General features: G+C 37.8%; 1 protein-coding gene across 1 annotated transcript in view; it reads right to left on the bottom strand.

Moving 5' to 3' along the window:
- LOC309392194 (chloride channel protein C-like) overlaps window positions 1-11,632 on the bottom strand; it is a gene marked incomplete at its 5' end in the record, with an annotated part of 87,013 nt that extends 75,381 nt beyond the window's left edge. Inside the window, 2 exons of the mRNA XM_081953194.1 lie at window positions 3,651-3,780; window positions 11,385-11,632. Of these exons, the coding sequence (XP_081809320.1) occupies window positions 3,651-3,780; window positions 11,385-11,632 (378 nt within the window). The remainder of the gene's footprint in view (window positions 1-3,650; window positions 3,781-11,384) is intronic.
- Between the last annotated feature and the right edge of the window lie 2,322 nt (window positions 11,633-13,954).

Below are 13,954 nucleotides of genomic sequence, written 5' to 3'. Positions count from 1 at the left end.
AACGCTAGGAATGAAAAGGACAAAAAAAGAAAGGTATTGACCATATTGTCACTGACTGTTTAGTGGTAGAAAACTAAGAATGAATTGTGAAGCTGCAAAAGCTAGAAGCTAAGAATCTGAGACCAAACAGGTAAAAACCCAACATAGGTGTCCTCTACATCCAAGAAGACATGAGAAACATTTAAGAGCAAAGAGACTTAGAAGAGTTGCATATTTATTTATTTATTTTATTGATAGGCCCTCAAACATCCAGCAACTCTGGATAGTTTGAAATGCACTTTTGAAATGCAGTTTTAAACACCCTTTTTATGCTGGAGTTCCAGAATGGCAAGATATTAAAATGCCACTGACCATAATTTTATATCTCAGCTATATTTCTCAGACTATTTATATTCAGAGTTTTCATTTATCAACATAAAAACAGACTTTTACTTGTACCACACACTTGATTTTTTAAAAGGATCTTCTGCATTGTTAGCAATAAATCAAGGCTTGTGTATTTGCTGAATTCTGCAGGTCTTACACAGAAAGTATAGCTTTTTCAATGCTTTAAAAAAAATCTGCTTTTGTGGGTCTATCAGCCCTTTAGGATAGATTTTAAGAGTAGATAGTACAGCATCAGAAAATATGGTAAACAGCAATAAATGCGTTATTGCTCATGTAGTTTTAAGACATCGGCTATTAATTCTAAATTTTCATACCTAAAAAGAAAACATGCTTATTTTTTTACAGTGCTCTATTTTGCACTTTTAGAATCTCAGAGTTCAAAAGTTTGGATCAAACAACAAAATATATAGAAAGCTACCAGAAGTACTATATCAGGGAAGTGAAAATAGACTGGAAAAGGAAATGAGATGGGCATCATATGTATGTATTAATCCAATTTTATCTCCATTATCTGCTTTGTGGTATGAATAATCTATTGCAGATTTCACTGAAACAAGCATATAATCAGAATGAATCACTAGAACTGTCTATTCTAATACTTTAAGAATGAAACACACAAAAAAGTGATGGAATAATATAAAAAGTAGGCTTAGGTCCAAGATCAGGCAATATTCTGGATACATTGAGGACCATGACTCCATCCTCCTTAAAGGCCATAGTCTGTCATGACCAGTGGACTTTTTGATTGGAAATTAAGGAAGTTGTAGTTGAGATTGGGCAAGGATGTGATAAACTATTGAGAAAAGAATATTCTGCAAAGCCTGATACTTTATTGAAGACCCAAAGGGGTTTGTCTCTGAAAGCTGCACTGAATTACAGGATTCAGTAGGCAAGTTTAACAGAACAACATGGTTGAAAAGTAATTTCTATGATAATTGGAAGTGTGGCAATTAAAAACTTGCAGGGTAACCGAAGAAAATATTGGACATGTTTGCCTTCAGTCTCAGAGCACCAGTAGGACAAAAACAGCTGAAGTAAGTCCTATCATGTTTTTGATTATGGCCAAATCCAATGGCACAAAGACAAATGCCTTTTGTTTCTTCTGGCTGCTGCTCTTATAGGTATTGGTTAAAGCTTTCCTTTGCTTTCATTTTCAAGGTTAAAATAAAGACCAGATGTGCAGAACTACATATTCATCAGGCTTCCTCTGCTGACAACTGTGTCCTTGTTGTCAACACATTCAATGATATGCAGATTTCTTATAGGCTGCTCGACTTCAGGCATTCAGCACTTCCCTTTGATCTGACTCTCAATATTAATAAAAGAAAACCTGGAACTGAAGAATGCTACTTTACATGGGCAGCAACAGGTCTCTAAGGCTAGCTGACGTTTTTCAATTATGTAAATCCTCCCCCCCCCCAAAAAAAATAGACAAAGAAGCATAATTTGCTTTATTAGATTCAATGAGCAAGCTTGAAGAAAAATGGGAAGAATTGCTAAGTAGGACCTGATATATTGCATAGGGTTGCTTTAATCACTGTGTGGAAGAAAGAACTCCAACTGGATAATTGGACCTAAGTTCTTCTATTCATCTTAGCAGGTTTCTAAGGCATATTAGGTGCCACTGCCCCACTCTCTGTGACAGGGGGAAGGTGTCAAAATACTGTGAATGCATGATCAAAGCTCCAACTCTCTTTTCATCACATAATCTATTTTAACTTTTTTAATATCCCCTTACAGAACCTCTGCCCCCATATTATCTTTCTTCCCTTGTGTGTACATGTGTGTTGCTTTATTACCTTTTGCTTGCCATTTAGTGTTATCCAGATTTATATGGCCCGGATATAGTTGCATGCAAACCTTTGAAAATAACTCATATGGCTGCTTCTAAAACTGTCCCTGGTTCACTCAAATAAGCATATGTTCATATGCAGACAACAAAAGTCAGAAACAAAGAAGTCACCTTATGGATTACAACATGTAAATGTACAAACCATGGGGGTGGGGAGTTTCTTGCCAGTTCTAACCTCTTCTATAGAAGAGGTTCCAAAAATCTACAGTGCCGTTTAGAACCGGTTCCAGCTCCCTCCCACTGCCCTTCCACACATCATCAAGATGAAGAGCGAGAGGAGGAATTCTGGGAGTTGAAGTCCACAAGTCTTAAAGCTGTCAAGTTTGAACACCCCGGGGTTTTTTTCTAAAGGGTCAGGGGTGCAAGGGTCTTGTAACTTGACAGCTTTAAGACTTGCACACTTCAATGCCAAAGTTCCTGAGCCAACATGACTGGAGGAGGAATTCTGGGAGTTGAAGTCCACAAGTCTTAAAGCTGTCAAGTTTGAACACCCCTGGGGTTTTTTTTCTAAAGGGTTAGGGGTGCAAGACTCTTGTAACTTAACAACTTTAAGACTTGCGTGCTTCAAATGCCAGAGTTTCTGAGCCAACATTTTGGTTGCTAAGCAAGAGCGTTGTTAAGTGAGTTTCACCACATTTTACAAGTTGGCCACCCCTACCCAGTCACATGGCTGGCAAGCCACTCCTACCCGGTCACATGGCTGGCAAGCCACTCCCACCCGGTCACATGGCCGACAAGCCACTCTCACAAAGCAGGCCACACCTACAGAAGAGGTTCTAAAAAAATTTGAAACCCACCACTGGTACAAACCCTATCAAAATTAGTTGTGACTCATTTGGAAATCACAGGCTATTACCAAACTTTCCACCTGAGACAAATTCCTTGTGTGTCTAATCACACTTGGCCGACAAAATATTATATTCTAAACTGACATTTATCATTAGTTGTCCTCATTTGGGGGCTGAAAAAACTCACCTAGTATTAAGTAAACAGGAAAATGACCTCACTGAATTTTTATTTAAGCAAACTGGGACAAAGTCCTTTTTATAAAAATGGATAATTGTGTGAAAAGAAAGTATGCCTTATGCAGTGATTGGACCTATAAATATTATCTTACCAAGCCATACTTTGCTTAAGCATGTTGATGGGTAAGTCCTATTTGGCTAGATTTGCAAAACACTCCAAAACATGCCAAATTTCATTTATGGGCTGTAGTAGCTGTGGCATAATACACTAAACAAAATAAAACAAATCTTATCTTGATGTGACCCAGCCACAATTAAAGGCAATTATATTCAATACTTGAGCAGAAAGAAAGATAACGAATGTAGCATAATCCTACTATCAGTCAAGAACATTTCAGTTGAGTTTAACTTTGTAATAAAAGCTATATTGTATAATTTTCTTTTACCTGAAGATAGTCTTCCACCAAGCCCCATTTTAATCTGATGAGGTAATCAATTATTTGGTGAGTCAGGAAACCTAGAATTCCGATTGCTGTTCCAATGATCCCCATCACCAACCATTGATCCCAATCTGTTCTTTAAAAAAGAGGGGTGGGGGAGAAGAAGCAATTCCATATCAGTTGCAAAAAATATCATGGGGTTAATTAGTGGCTTTGAGGCAAGAAGTCCATAAAAGTTAATTAGTTATTGTTTAGGATAATGGAATCTAGGTTTTAAAACTGATTCAGTGACTTATCCTGAGAAGCCAGAGACAAGTAGGAAAACCTCCACTAAAAAAAAAATGACTTCGTTTGATTCTACTCCTCTATTTTGTTTCCTTTTTGCATAACAATCCTACATTCTAAATAGCATGTGTACCATACTGCAAAGTCACTCTATTAACCCTGAGACAACTTATTTAAGAAAAAAATTCAACAAAAGCAAACTGGTTTAAATTTCATTATGTATTCTAATGAGAACTTTTGAGAGGTCCAACCTTTTGCTTTTGAGATACCCTGTATATTATTTATGGGTAACATTCAGCTTGTTTTGTTGTACATTGTGGCCACATTTGAACTAAATATGTTGTTGTTAGTCACAAAGTCATGTCCGATCCATCACAACCCCATGGACAACGTTCCTCCAGGCCTTCCTGTCCTCTACCATCCCCCATAGTCCATTAAAGCTCACACCAACTGCTTCAGTGACTCCATCCAGCCACCTCATTCTCTGTCATCCCATTCTTCTTTTGCCCTCAACTTTCCCAGCATTAGGCTCTTCTCCAGTGAATCCTTCCTTCTCATTAGGCGGCCAAATTATTTGAGCTTCATCTTCAGGATCTGGCCTTCTAAAGAGCAGTCAGGGTTGACCTCCTCTAGGACTGACTAGTTTGATCGTCTTGAAGTCCAGGGGACTCACTGGAGGCTTCTCCAGCACCATAGTTCAAAGGCCTCCATTCTTTGGTGCTCAGCCTTCCTTATGGTCCAACTTTCACAGCCATACATTGCAACTGGGAAAAAAACAGTTGGGAACTAAATATACACAGGTGTAATAGCTCATTCTTCATTGCTGAAATGTGAAAATAGTTTGCCAAATCCAGCCTCATTTTCACCATCATTCCAGTTCAGAAACGTTTAAAGAATCTTAGCAAGCTTAGTCCCAGTTTTCCTTAAGCAACAAGAAGTCCATCAGTGCCCCCAGGCAAGAAACATTTTTTTCTTACAATGTTGTTCAGGTGTTTTAGATTGCAGTTTGTCAATAAAACTGCAAAGAATTATTATAGTTAAGTATCAAAACACAATTCTTTCCATTCTTTTACCACACTCTTACTTTTAAGTTGCATATACTGATATTGTTATTCTGTGCATTCTTTGATTACTTTTAGCAGGAAATTAGAAATAAGCATTTTTCTTTAAAAAATTCATCATCCTGGCTTATAACACTTATTCCCCCATCTTGATTGTTAGGCATCTTGCTTGGTTCTTCTAATAAAAGAGTATGGATTTCTCAATAATGGATGTGCTTTTCTTCCCCTAATATGATTTGTCTTCCTAATCCTTTAGTTTATTCAGGCATTCCTCTCCCATCTGATTTGCCTGCACTTTTCACTGTCATCAACAGATGGCACTGGAGGACTTTATAATCTTTGTGCAGAGAAAAACATGCAAATGAAGATATTTTCAAACTAGGAAATATTTAGCGTCTCAAATGAGATAAGATTCCTCAGGTGCCCTGCTCTATTTGCTTGTGGGAGACAATTGATCCTGTAGTTTCCCCCATGTGTATTCTCTATAGTTAGTCCTCGATTTACAACCACAATTGACACCAGAATTTCTGTCATAAGACACTATAGTGATAAGTCAAGTCAGAACTGATTTGATGACAGCATTTACAGTGTTTATTAAGCAAATCACTGTGGTCATTAAGCAAATCATCTGGTCATTAAGTGAACCCAGCTTCCCCAATGGATGTTTTTTTAACAGAAATTGGCAACTAAGGTTCCAAATCATGTGACCGAAGGATGCTGAAACCAGTTGTGATCTGGTTGCCAAGTGCCAAAATTGCAATCATATGACTGCAAGAGTGATACAATGGTCAAATATTGAGCAAATAAGTGAGGTCAGAACTCATTTTTTTCTTGAAGCTGCTGTAACTTTGACTCGTGGTGAAATGATTCATTAAATTGTTAAACCTGGGACCCTTTAGTTCTAGCACAACACTTTAATCTCTATAGCACATTTGAATGTTTATTTGCAAGGTATTCACTAGATTAGAGATCTTAGTTTGCATAGAATAGTGTGAGCATATTTGGGCTTTGGTTGTGCTTGTAGTTTAAGGGCAAAAATGTGCCAAAAAGTAGCTCATACTGTTTCGATTCTTAGCAAAGAATAATGCCTATGGCATAAGTATGACTAAGGTACTTAATTCTACTCCTTTCTTACTAAAAACATTATTTGAAAGCATCAGCTGACGAGACCATGCTTGATGGCAGCAATGAAAGCATATGAGCTGACCGATGGCATCACAGTTTCAGATGTAATAGGAGCGAATAGAAAAAGAACTAGAACAGGCGTGTCAAACTCACATTGTCACAGTGGTGTCACATGATGTATCAGGAATTTTTGCCCCTTCACTAAACTGGGTATGGGTGTGGCCAGCGCGTGACTCCTCCAACCCATGGGCCAGGAGTTTGACAGCCCTGAGCTAGAATGTATGACATTGAAGAAAAAAAAACTGATGTCTTTTACAAAACCAAGAGAAAGGGGAAAACTACAAAAAATTGACAATGGTCTGATCCTGTTTAGTGAATTTATAGGTTTAATTATGAATAAGTGATATGTCAAAAATATTAATTGCTGTTATATATGTAGGTTGGTATACGTACAAAAATGGGGATACATAGATTGACAATGTTTATGATAGCTTTGTAGGTGACAAAAGAGTAAGAGAAGCTCCAGAATGCAGTAGCCCTCATGTTCACCTTGGTATATCAATACGATACAATACAATAGCAGAGTTGGAAGGGACCTTGGAGGTCTTCTAGTCCAACCCCCTGCCTAGGCAGGAAACATCAGACAAATGGCTATCCAACATCTTCTTAAAGATTTCCAGTGTTGGGGCATTCACAACTTCTGGAGGCAAGCTGTTCCATTGATTAATTGTTCTGTCAGGGAATTTCTCCTCAGTTCTAAGTTGCTTCTCTCCTTGATTAGTTTCCACCCATTGCTTCTTGTTCTACCCTCAGGTGCTTTGGAAAATAGTTTGACTCCCTCTTCTTTGTGGCAACCCCTTTGATATTGGAACACTGCTATCATGTCTCCCCTAGTCTTTCTTTCTATTAAACTAGACATATCCAGTTCCTGCAACCGTTCTTCGTGTTTTAGTCTCCAGTCTCCTAATGATCTTTGTTGTTCTTCTCTGCACTCTTTCTAGAGTCTCCACATCTTTTCTACATCGTGGTGACCAAAACTGAATGCAGTATTCCAAGTGTGGTCTTACCAAGGCATTATAAAGTGGTATTAACACTTCACGTGATCTTGATTCTATCCCTCTGTTGATGCCGCCTAGAACTGTGTTGGCTTTTTTGGCAGCTGCTGCACACTGCTGGCTCATATTTAAATGGTTGTCCACTAGGACTCCAAGATCCCTTTCATAGTTACTACTGTTGAGCAAGGTACCACCTATACTGTATCTGTGCATTTCGTTTTTGTTGCCTAAATGTAGAACCTTACTCTTTTCACCATTGAATTTCATTTTATTAGATAGTGCCCAATGTTTAAGTTTGTCAAGAAGTCCAAGTAAAGTATATTGACGGCATTCCTCTGGTCCACTAATTTTGTCACATTATCAAAGAATGCAATAAGATTAGTCTGGCATGATCTGTTTTTGACAAACTCATGTTGGCTTTTGGCTATTACTTTGTTTGTTCTAGGTGTTCGCTAATTCGTTGCTTGTCTTTTCCAGAACCTTTCCTGGTACTGATAGGTCTGTAGTTTCCTGGATCTTTTTTTTTTCCTTTTTTTTTTTTTTGAAGATGGGAACCACATCAGCTCTTTTTCAGTCCTCTGGTAGTTCCCCGGTGCTCCAGGATTTCTGAAAGATATAGTTCAGTGGTTCTGAGATCTTGTCTGCCAGTTCCTTCAGAACCCTGGAGTGCAATCCATCCGGTCCTGGTGATTTGTCCCTCCCTTTCCACTTTTTATACTTATCTTTTTTGTCTTTCAATTTGTCAGATAATTCTTTATGCAGCCATGCTGGTTTCTTTTGGGAGCTGTTATTTTTCTTCTTAATGGTATTGTGCTAGATTGGGCTTTTATAATCTCATTTTTCAAAATTTCCCAAGCTTCTTGAGTTGTTTTTCCCTTGAGGATTCTCATCCATGGAATTTTTCCCAAGCTCTCTCTAAGTTTATTGAAATTAGCTCTCTTAAAGTCCAAGACTCTAGTTTTACTTTGTTCTACTACTTGTGTTTGCATAATGTTGAATTCCAATATTGCATGGTCATTTGCCCCCAGGGTTCCTGTGGCTTTAACACCTTCTATCATTCCCTCTCTGTTAGTGAGAATTAAGTCCAATATGGCTGATCCCCTTGTTCCCTTCTCTACTTTTTGGGAAACAAAGTTGTCTGCTAGGTTAGGAACCTGTTGGATCTTCCCAGTTTGTTTCCCAGTTGATGTCAGGGTAGTTAAAATCCCCCACTACTATTGTGGTGTGCTTCCTACATACCTTATTTAGCTGACTAGCAAAAAGTTCACCTACTTCTTCTGCTTGGTTGTGTGGTCTGTAGTATAGACCTATGGCAATGTCATTTCCCCACCAACCTTTAATATTGACCCAAATGCGTTCAAGATGGTTCTCATCATTGTTGTGCTCTATTTCTGTAGAGAGGTAATTATTTCTTATATATAGTGCAACTCCACCTTCTCTTTTATTTGGTCTATTTCATATCCATGTTACATATTGCATTTCTGTAAGACTATATTCTCCAGGTAGACTCTATCCATCCAGTGAGATCCAGTAGGTGAGAATTCAATCCCTAAGAAATCTCACCAGAAACTTTGAGGGTAACCTTCATTGTAGGAGTTCCTACCCTATGGAATAGCCTCATCCAGAAGACAATAAAATACTGGCTCTTCTGGATGGTCTTGAGAATAGCTGAGGTGGCTACATGATGCCTGGTGTTATTGTGCCAGAAAATTGTGCATTGTTATGTTCTTACTCAAATTATAATTCAATCTAGCTACTGTCCAGATTTGGTTTGAACTGGAGTGGTATATAAACTTTAGAAAATAAAGCTTACTGGCTGACAATTAGATCATTGAAGTTCAATGAATTTGGAGAGGACCGGAGTGGGAAAACAGATATGCATATTCAGAAAACTACTTGTAATTGTTGTGGGGAAAATTGACTATATAATACATGTCTTTTCAAGAGAAGCAAACTCAAATTTAATCAAAAATCACACAGGTTTACTCTAAATAATCTGTTTTACCTGCGGAATTGTTAATGGCAATTGCAAATATGAAAAAAATAGATATTCTGGCTTTGCTGTCATTAATTTCTAGATTTTGTTGCAGACATTAGAAATAGTTCATGGACTGAATGATCTGACTCACATAAATTATTTATGAAGGATAGGTCTTATTCTGCCATATTTGACCACTTCCCCTTGATTAGTATTAGTGAGGTGAACAAGTGCATTATTTAAAAAAGTGCTTCACTTTAGCAAGATTATATGCCTAAATATACAATAATCCTAATTTAATTGTGAAATCATGTCAATTGACTCAAGAATGAAGCCTACTAGTTTGGGGGGATTTACTCCCTGATTTATAACCCAGTTAGTTCCTCAGGCTCACCAGATGTGTTCAATTAATTCCCATAATCGCTTAGGAATTTATCTGGTAGCCATTATATCTGAGTAATTTTAGAAACTTGATACACATCTGACGACATCAAGCTGGACGCAGCTGCCATAAATGCTATATTAATTAATAATATTAAAATCTACATATTTCATTTGGATAAGTTTCTGAACAAGAGAAACTTCATTAGCTTACTTATTGCATCAGATTCTTCATCCCAAAACCATTATTAATATACAATACAATACAATAGTAGAGTTGGAAGGGACCTTGGAGGTCTTCTAGTCCAACCCCCTGCCTAGGCAGGAAACCCTATACCATTTCAGACAAATAGCTATCCAACATCTTCTTAAAGACTTCCAGTGTTGGGGCATTCACAACTTCTGGAGGCAAGCTGTTCCACTGATTAATTGTTCTCACTGTCAGGAAATTTCTCAGTTCTAAGTTGCTTCTCTCCTTGATTAGTTTCCACCCATTGCTTCTTGTTCTACCCCTGTAGTACCCATTGGTACTGTATATATAGTACCCATTGGTACTGTACTTTGTCACTGTTTCCATGAAAGGCATTTTCAACCATGTGAACATACTTCATATCTATGATTTATTATCATAAATGCATACAGGTAGTCCTCACCTATCGCAGTTGGGACTGGCAACTCTATCAAGCAATGAGATCATGACGTAAAATGTCATGTGAGAGTGCCTGATTTACAATGTCAGTTCAATTCCGGTTGCAGTTGTTAAGTGAATCACCATAGATCGTTAAATACTTGACCACAACTAGCAACTTTCTACCAGCTTCTCCAATTGATTTTGCTTGTCAAATGCTGGCTGTGACTGTGGGATGCTGCAACTCTCATAAATGTCCACCAGTTCCTATGTAAGTGCTCCAATCCTGATCACGTGACTGTGGTAATGCTGTAGTGTCCACAACTTTGACTACCATTTGCAAGTCTCCTTTTTCAGTACTAATCATAATTTCAAACAGTTGTTAAATTAGTGCTGGTAAATAGGGACTACCTGTATTGGCAATTCCTAGTAAAATTCCCAGCTTGGAGTGTTAATTCTATGAGGATAATATCCAGAGTCTCATAGTTTCAAGACTTCCTGAAATTAATATGGGAGATATTCTCAAACTTTATAGTAGCATGTCGCCCCACCACCACCACCATAATTTATAAACATATGTGCTTCCTAATGAATAAAAAAATCACTTCTTGGGATTATAGTGAGGTAAGAAGTAAATACTGCTTCCATTTAAAAATTAAATTTTAATCCATTTATTAGATACAATTGTAAACCAAGATGAGCTCCGATTTTTTTTGCCTATGCAAGCCTGAACAAGTTTTTAAAAACACTGACACCTTATGGGTGGAGGGAGGCCCGGCTCATTGTTTAATAATCCTACAACCAACACCTCTCAATGTCATTTAAAGAGTTATAGCAATAGCACTTAAATTTATATACCGCTTCATAGTGCTTTACAGCCTTCTCTAAGCGGTTTACAGAAGCAGCATATTGCCCTCGATAATCTGGGCCCTCATTTTATCAACCTCGGAAGGATGGAAGGCTGAGTCAACTTGAGCCTGGTGAGATTTGAACTGCCAAATTGTAGGCAGCGGACTGTCAGCAGAAGTAGCCTGCAGTACTGCATTCTAACCACTGCCCCTCTTCCCCCCCCCCCCCCAAGCTATAAACTTGATCAGTGATCACAGAATCCTAACTGACTACTGAAGAGGGAGATGAAAATTTAAAGAGGAAGCTGAAAACAGCACTCCGTTTGTTCCTATAATAACAATTCTAAGATACATATACATACAAATTTAAGTCAAGTACCTGTAAGCTTGCTCCTGCAGCCACTTCTTATAAATGTTACTGTGTGAAGGCAAATAATCCAGACTTTCATGGACTGAATGTTCATCTCCCTTCTCTTGAAGACTGTTTCTTCTAGAGCAATGACTATTGTTAGAATTCCTTCTGCATTGGAGATCAAGAGAGTCAATCAAATCAGGCTGCTCTTCTGCTAGCAACATTTGATCTTCTGCACCACCTGTGCACCTCTTGTGAGAAAGAGGGATTGACATAAAATCACACAGCTCACAAGTTTGCAGCTTGCGAAGTTGTCTTGCTACCCAATCGGATGGGTGGGAAATTCAACAGGAGGAAAGAATGTAACTGTACAAGAACTTGCTGATGTTGTGGTTTGTATATTTTGGGGCTGCAAGATACAGATCCAACACGTTTGCAGCATCTACAGCCAGCCAGAACCAAATCTTGCTTTGTATGGTAATCTTCTCACTGGAAGAGACTGGACTGGCATGCAACAGACTAGATGCTTTTTTCTTTCTTGAACAGAGGTGACTTGAAATGATAGATTTAGGAATTAAGTAGCTGCTAGAAATAATTTGGCTATGTAATACAAAATTGTATTCCTTTTGTTTATTAAGTCAAACAGAATTTGGAAGGCTGCAGAAACATATAACAAGGCAGATATCAAGAACTATTGTATAAGTCAAGTGATAAGGCCCATCGCTAATATCCAACTGTACTTGAATTTGCTGCTTCCTCTTCCCTTGTGCTACTGCTGTTTACTTTCTCTAAATAAGAGCAAAAGAACCCTGTTGTTCTCTTGCCTCAAGCACATGGGGGAAATAATGAGAAAAAGAATTTCTCATTTGCCCTAAATGGAAGATTCATAGTGAATGTCTTTTGAGTATTGTGGCAATCTGGGTCAATTATTTTTGTGACCAAGAATACAGGCATTTTCTCTCCTTACAAATACATGTACATGTTATTATCCTCAGAGATGACTTCTATGGAAGATGATTACCTGCCTTGGGTGAAAACAGAACATATGAAATTTCCCAGTATAAAATCTTGGGGTATACTTGCACATCCTTCGTGAAACAAGGTAAGGTAGCTGGAGAGCGGAGCATGCTGTTTTATGTTTGTGCATGGACGCTAGCATCACACAAATCTTTACAAAAGTTAGAAGAAATATTGCTTTTATATATAAATATAGTATTGATAGGCAATACACATAAGAGTAAATAGTAGCATACAGGAATGAAGGAGACAATCCATGACAAAATCTTCTGAATAGATACTGCCAGTTAATGTTTCTAAGGAACACGTTTCCTTTGTTCTTGTACCACTATGTTTACTGTAAACTGGAAAACAGTATCAATACTGCCTGTTTACATAAAAGGGCTTGTCAAGTCATAACTTAAAAGTTTTTCATCAGGGCCATTATTTATGCAGCACAGTAGAATACTGCAGCAGATCAGGCAGAGGATTTTGGTGGGGTTTTTTGTTTTTGTTTTTGCTTTACAACATAAAAATGAAAGACACATTTTAATTACAAACTCTTGAATCTCTTTATGAGCATAGCATGACTCAGATTTCAGATAGAGCAACATCACTGGTATATGGAAGAGAGTGAAAATGATGGTGACCTTCTGACCATCAGGACATATCAAACTATCAAAAAGCTTCATTTCTTTGAATATGAAGCTATTTGAATATGGCTCTCTTGGCTGTGGAAAGAAAACTACCTTTTTAAATTGTAAATGAATACATAAAATTTGTTCCCATGACAAATGGTAGACACCTGTGCATATGATTAAACACTGTCATTAAATATCTTTTATGAAGTGTTTATTGGGGTGAAAATGTAATAAAGATATCCTGAAGCGTATCATCCAATTCATTTTCTTGCTAGAGATAATACCTAAAGTATTGTTGTATTAAGTTACCCTACAATAAATGACACTGAAGTTTTAATTCTATCCTATAGTACTCACTCAAGGTCAGCTATGAACCTTTTCCAATTTTCATGTGCTTCCCTCAAAAAATATATATTACAAATTTGTTTTTACAAGATGCAGTAAAACTTAATTAGAAAAGGACAAGCCAGATTAATGGAGAATGCAAAAGTCTATTGCCCATGGCAACCAGGTCGGTAATAACAGTACCAGAAGATTGAATGAATGATGAAGAAGAGATAGAGTTTGCCAGGAAAAGCCAATTCCAGAGAAATTCCTTCTTATAGTCTAACAGGTAGGGACTGAAACACTTCCAGTTTCAGAATGTTTAAAGGGTGTTACTCAACGGCAGCAACTTTTAACATATATGGACTTCAACAACCAGAATTCACCAGCCAGTTCAGAATTCTGGGTGTTGAAGTCCACACAACTTAAAGTTGCTGAGGGTGAGAAACACTGGTTTAAAAGATGCTTTCCATTTTGCGAAGTCTAAACCTAACAGTTTTCATTCGTGGAGTGGGGGATTTGGGGGAAGCAGATTTTCTTTGGGTGGGGTTAGATACACAATACTGGGAGATGGGGGAAGGGGGTTTCTCCACCGATGTTATTTTGTTGTTGTTTAGGCCTTGTAACAGCAGGATT

This window comes from Natrix helvetica (assembly GCF_964273705.1).
Source record: "Natrix helvetica genome assembly, chromosome: 4".
In the NCBI taxonomy this organism is placed as follows: domain Eukaryota; kingdom Metazoa; phylum Chordata; class Lepidosauria; order Squamata; family Natricidae; genus Natrix; species Natrix helvetica.
This window is presented reverse-complemented; position numbering and strand designations above follow the sequence as displayed.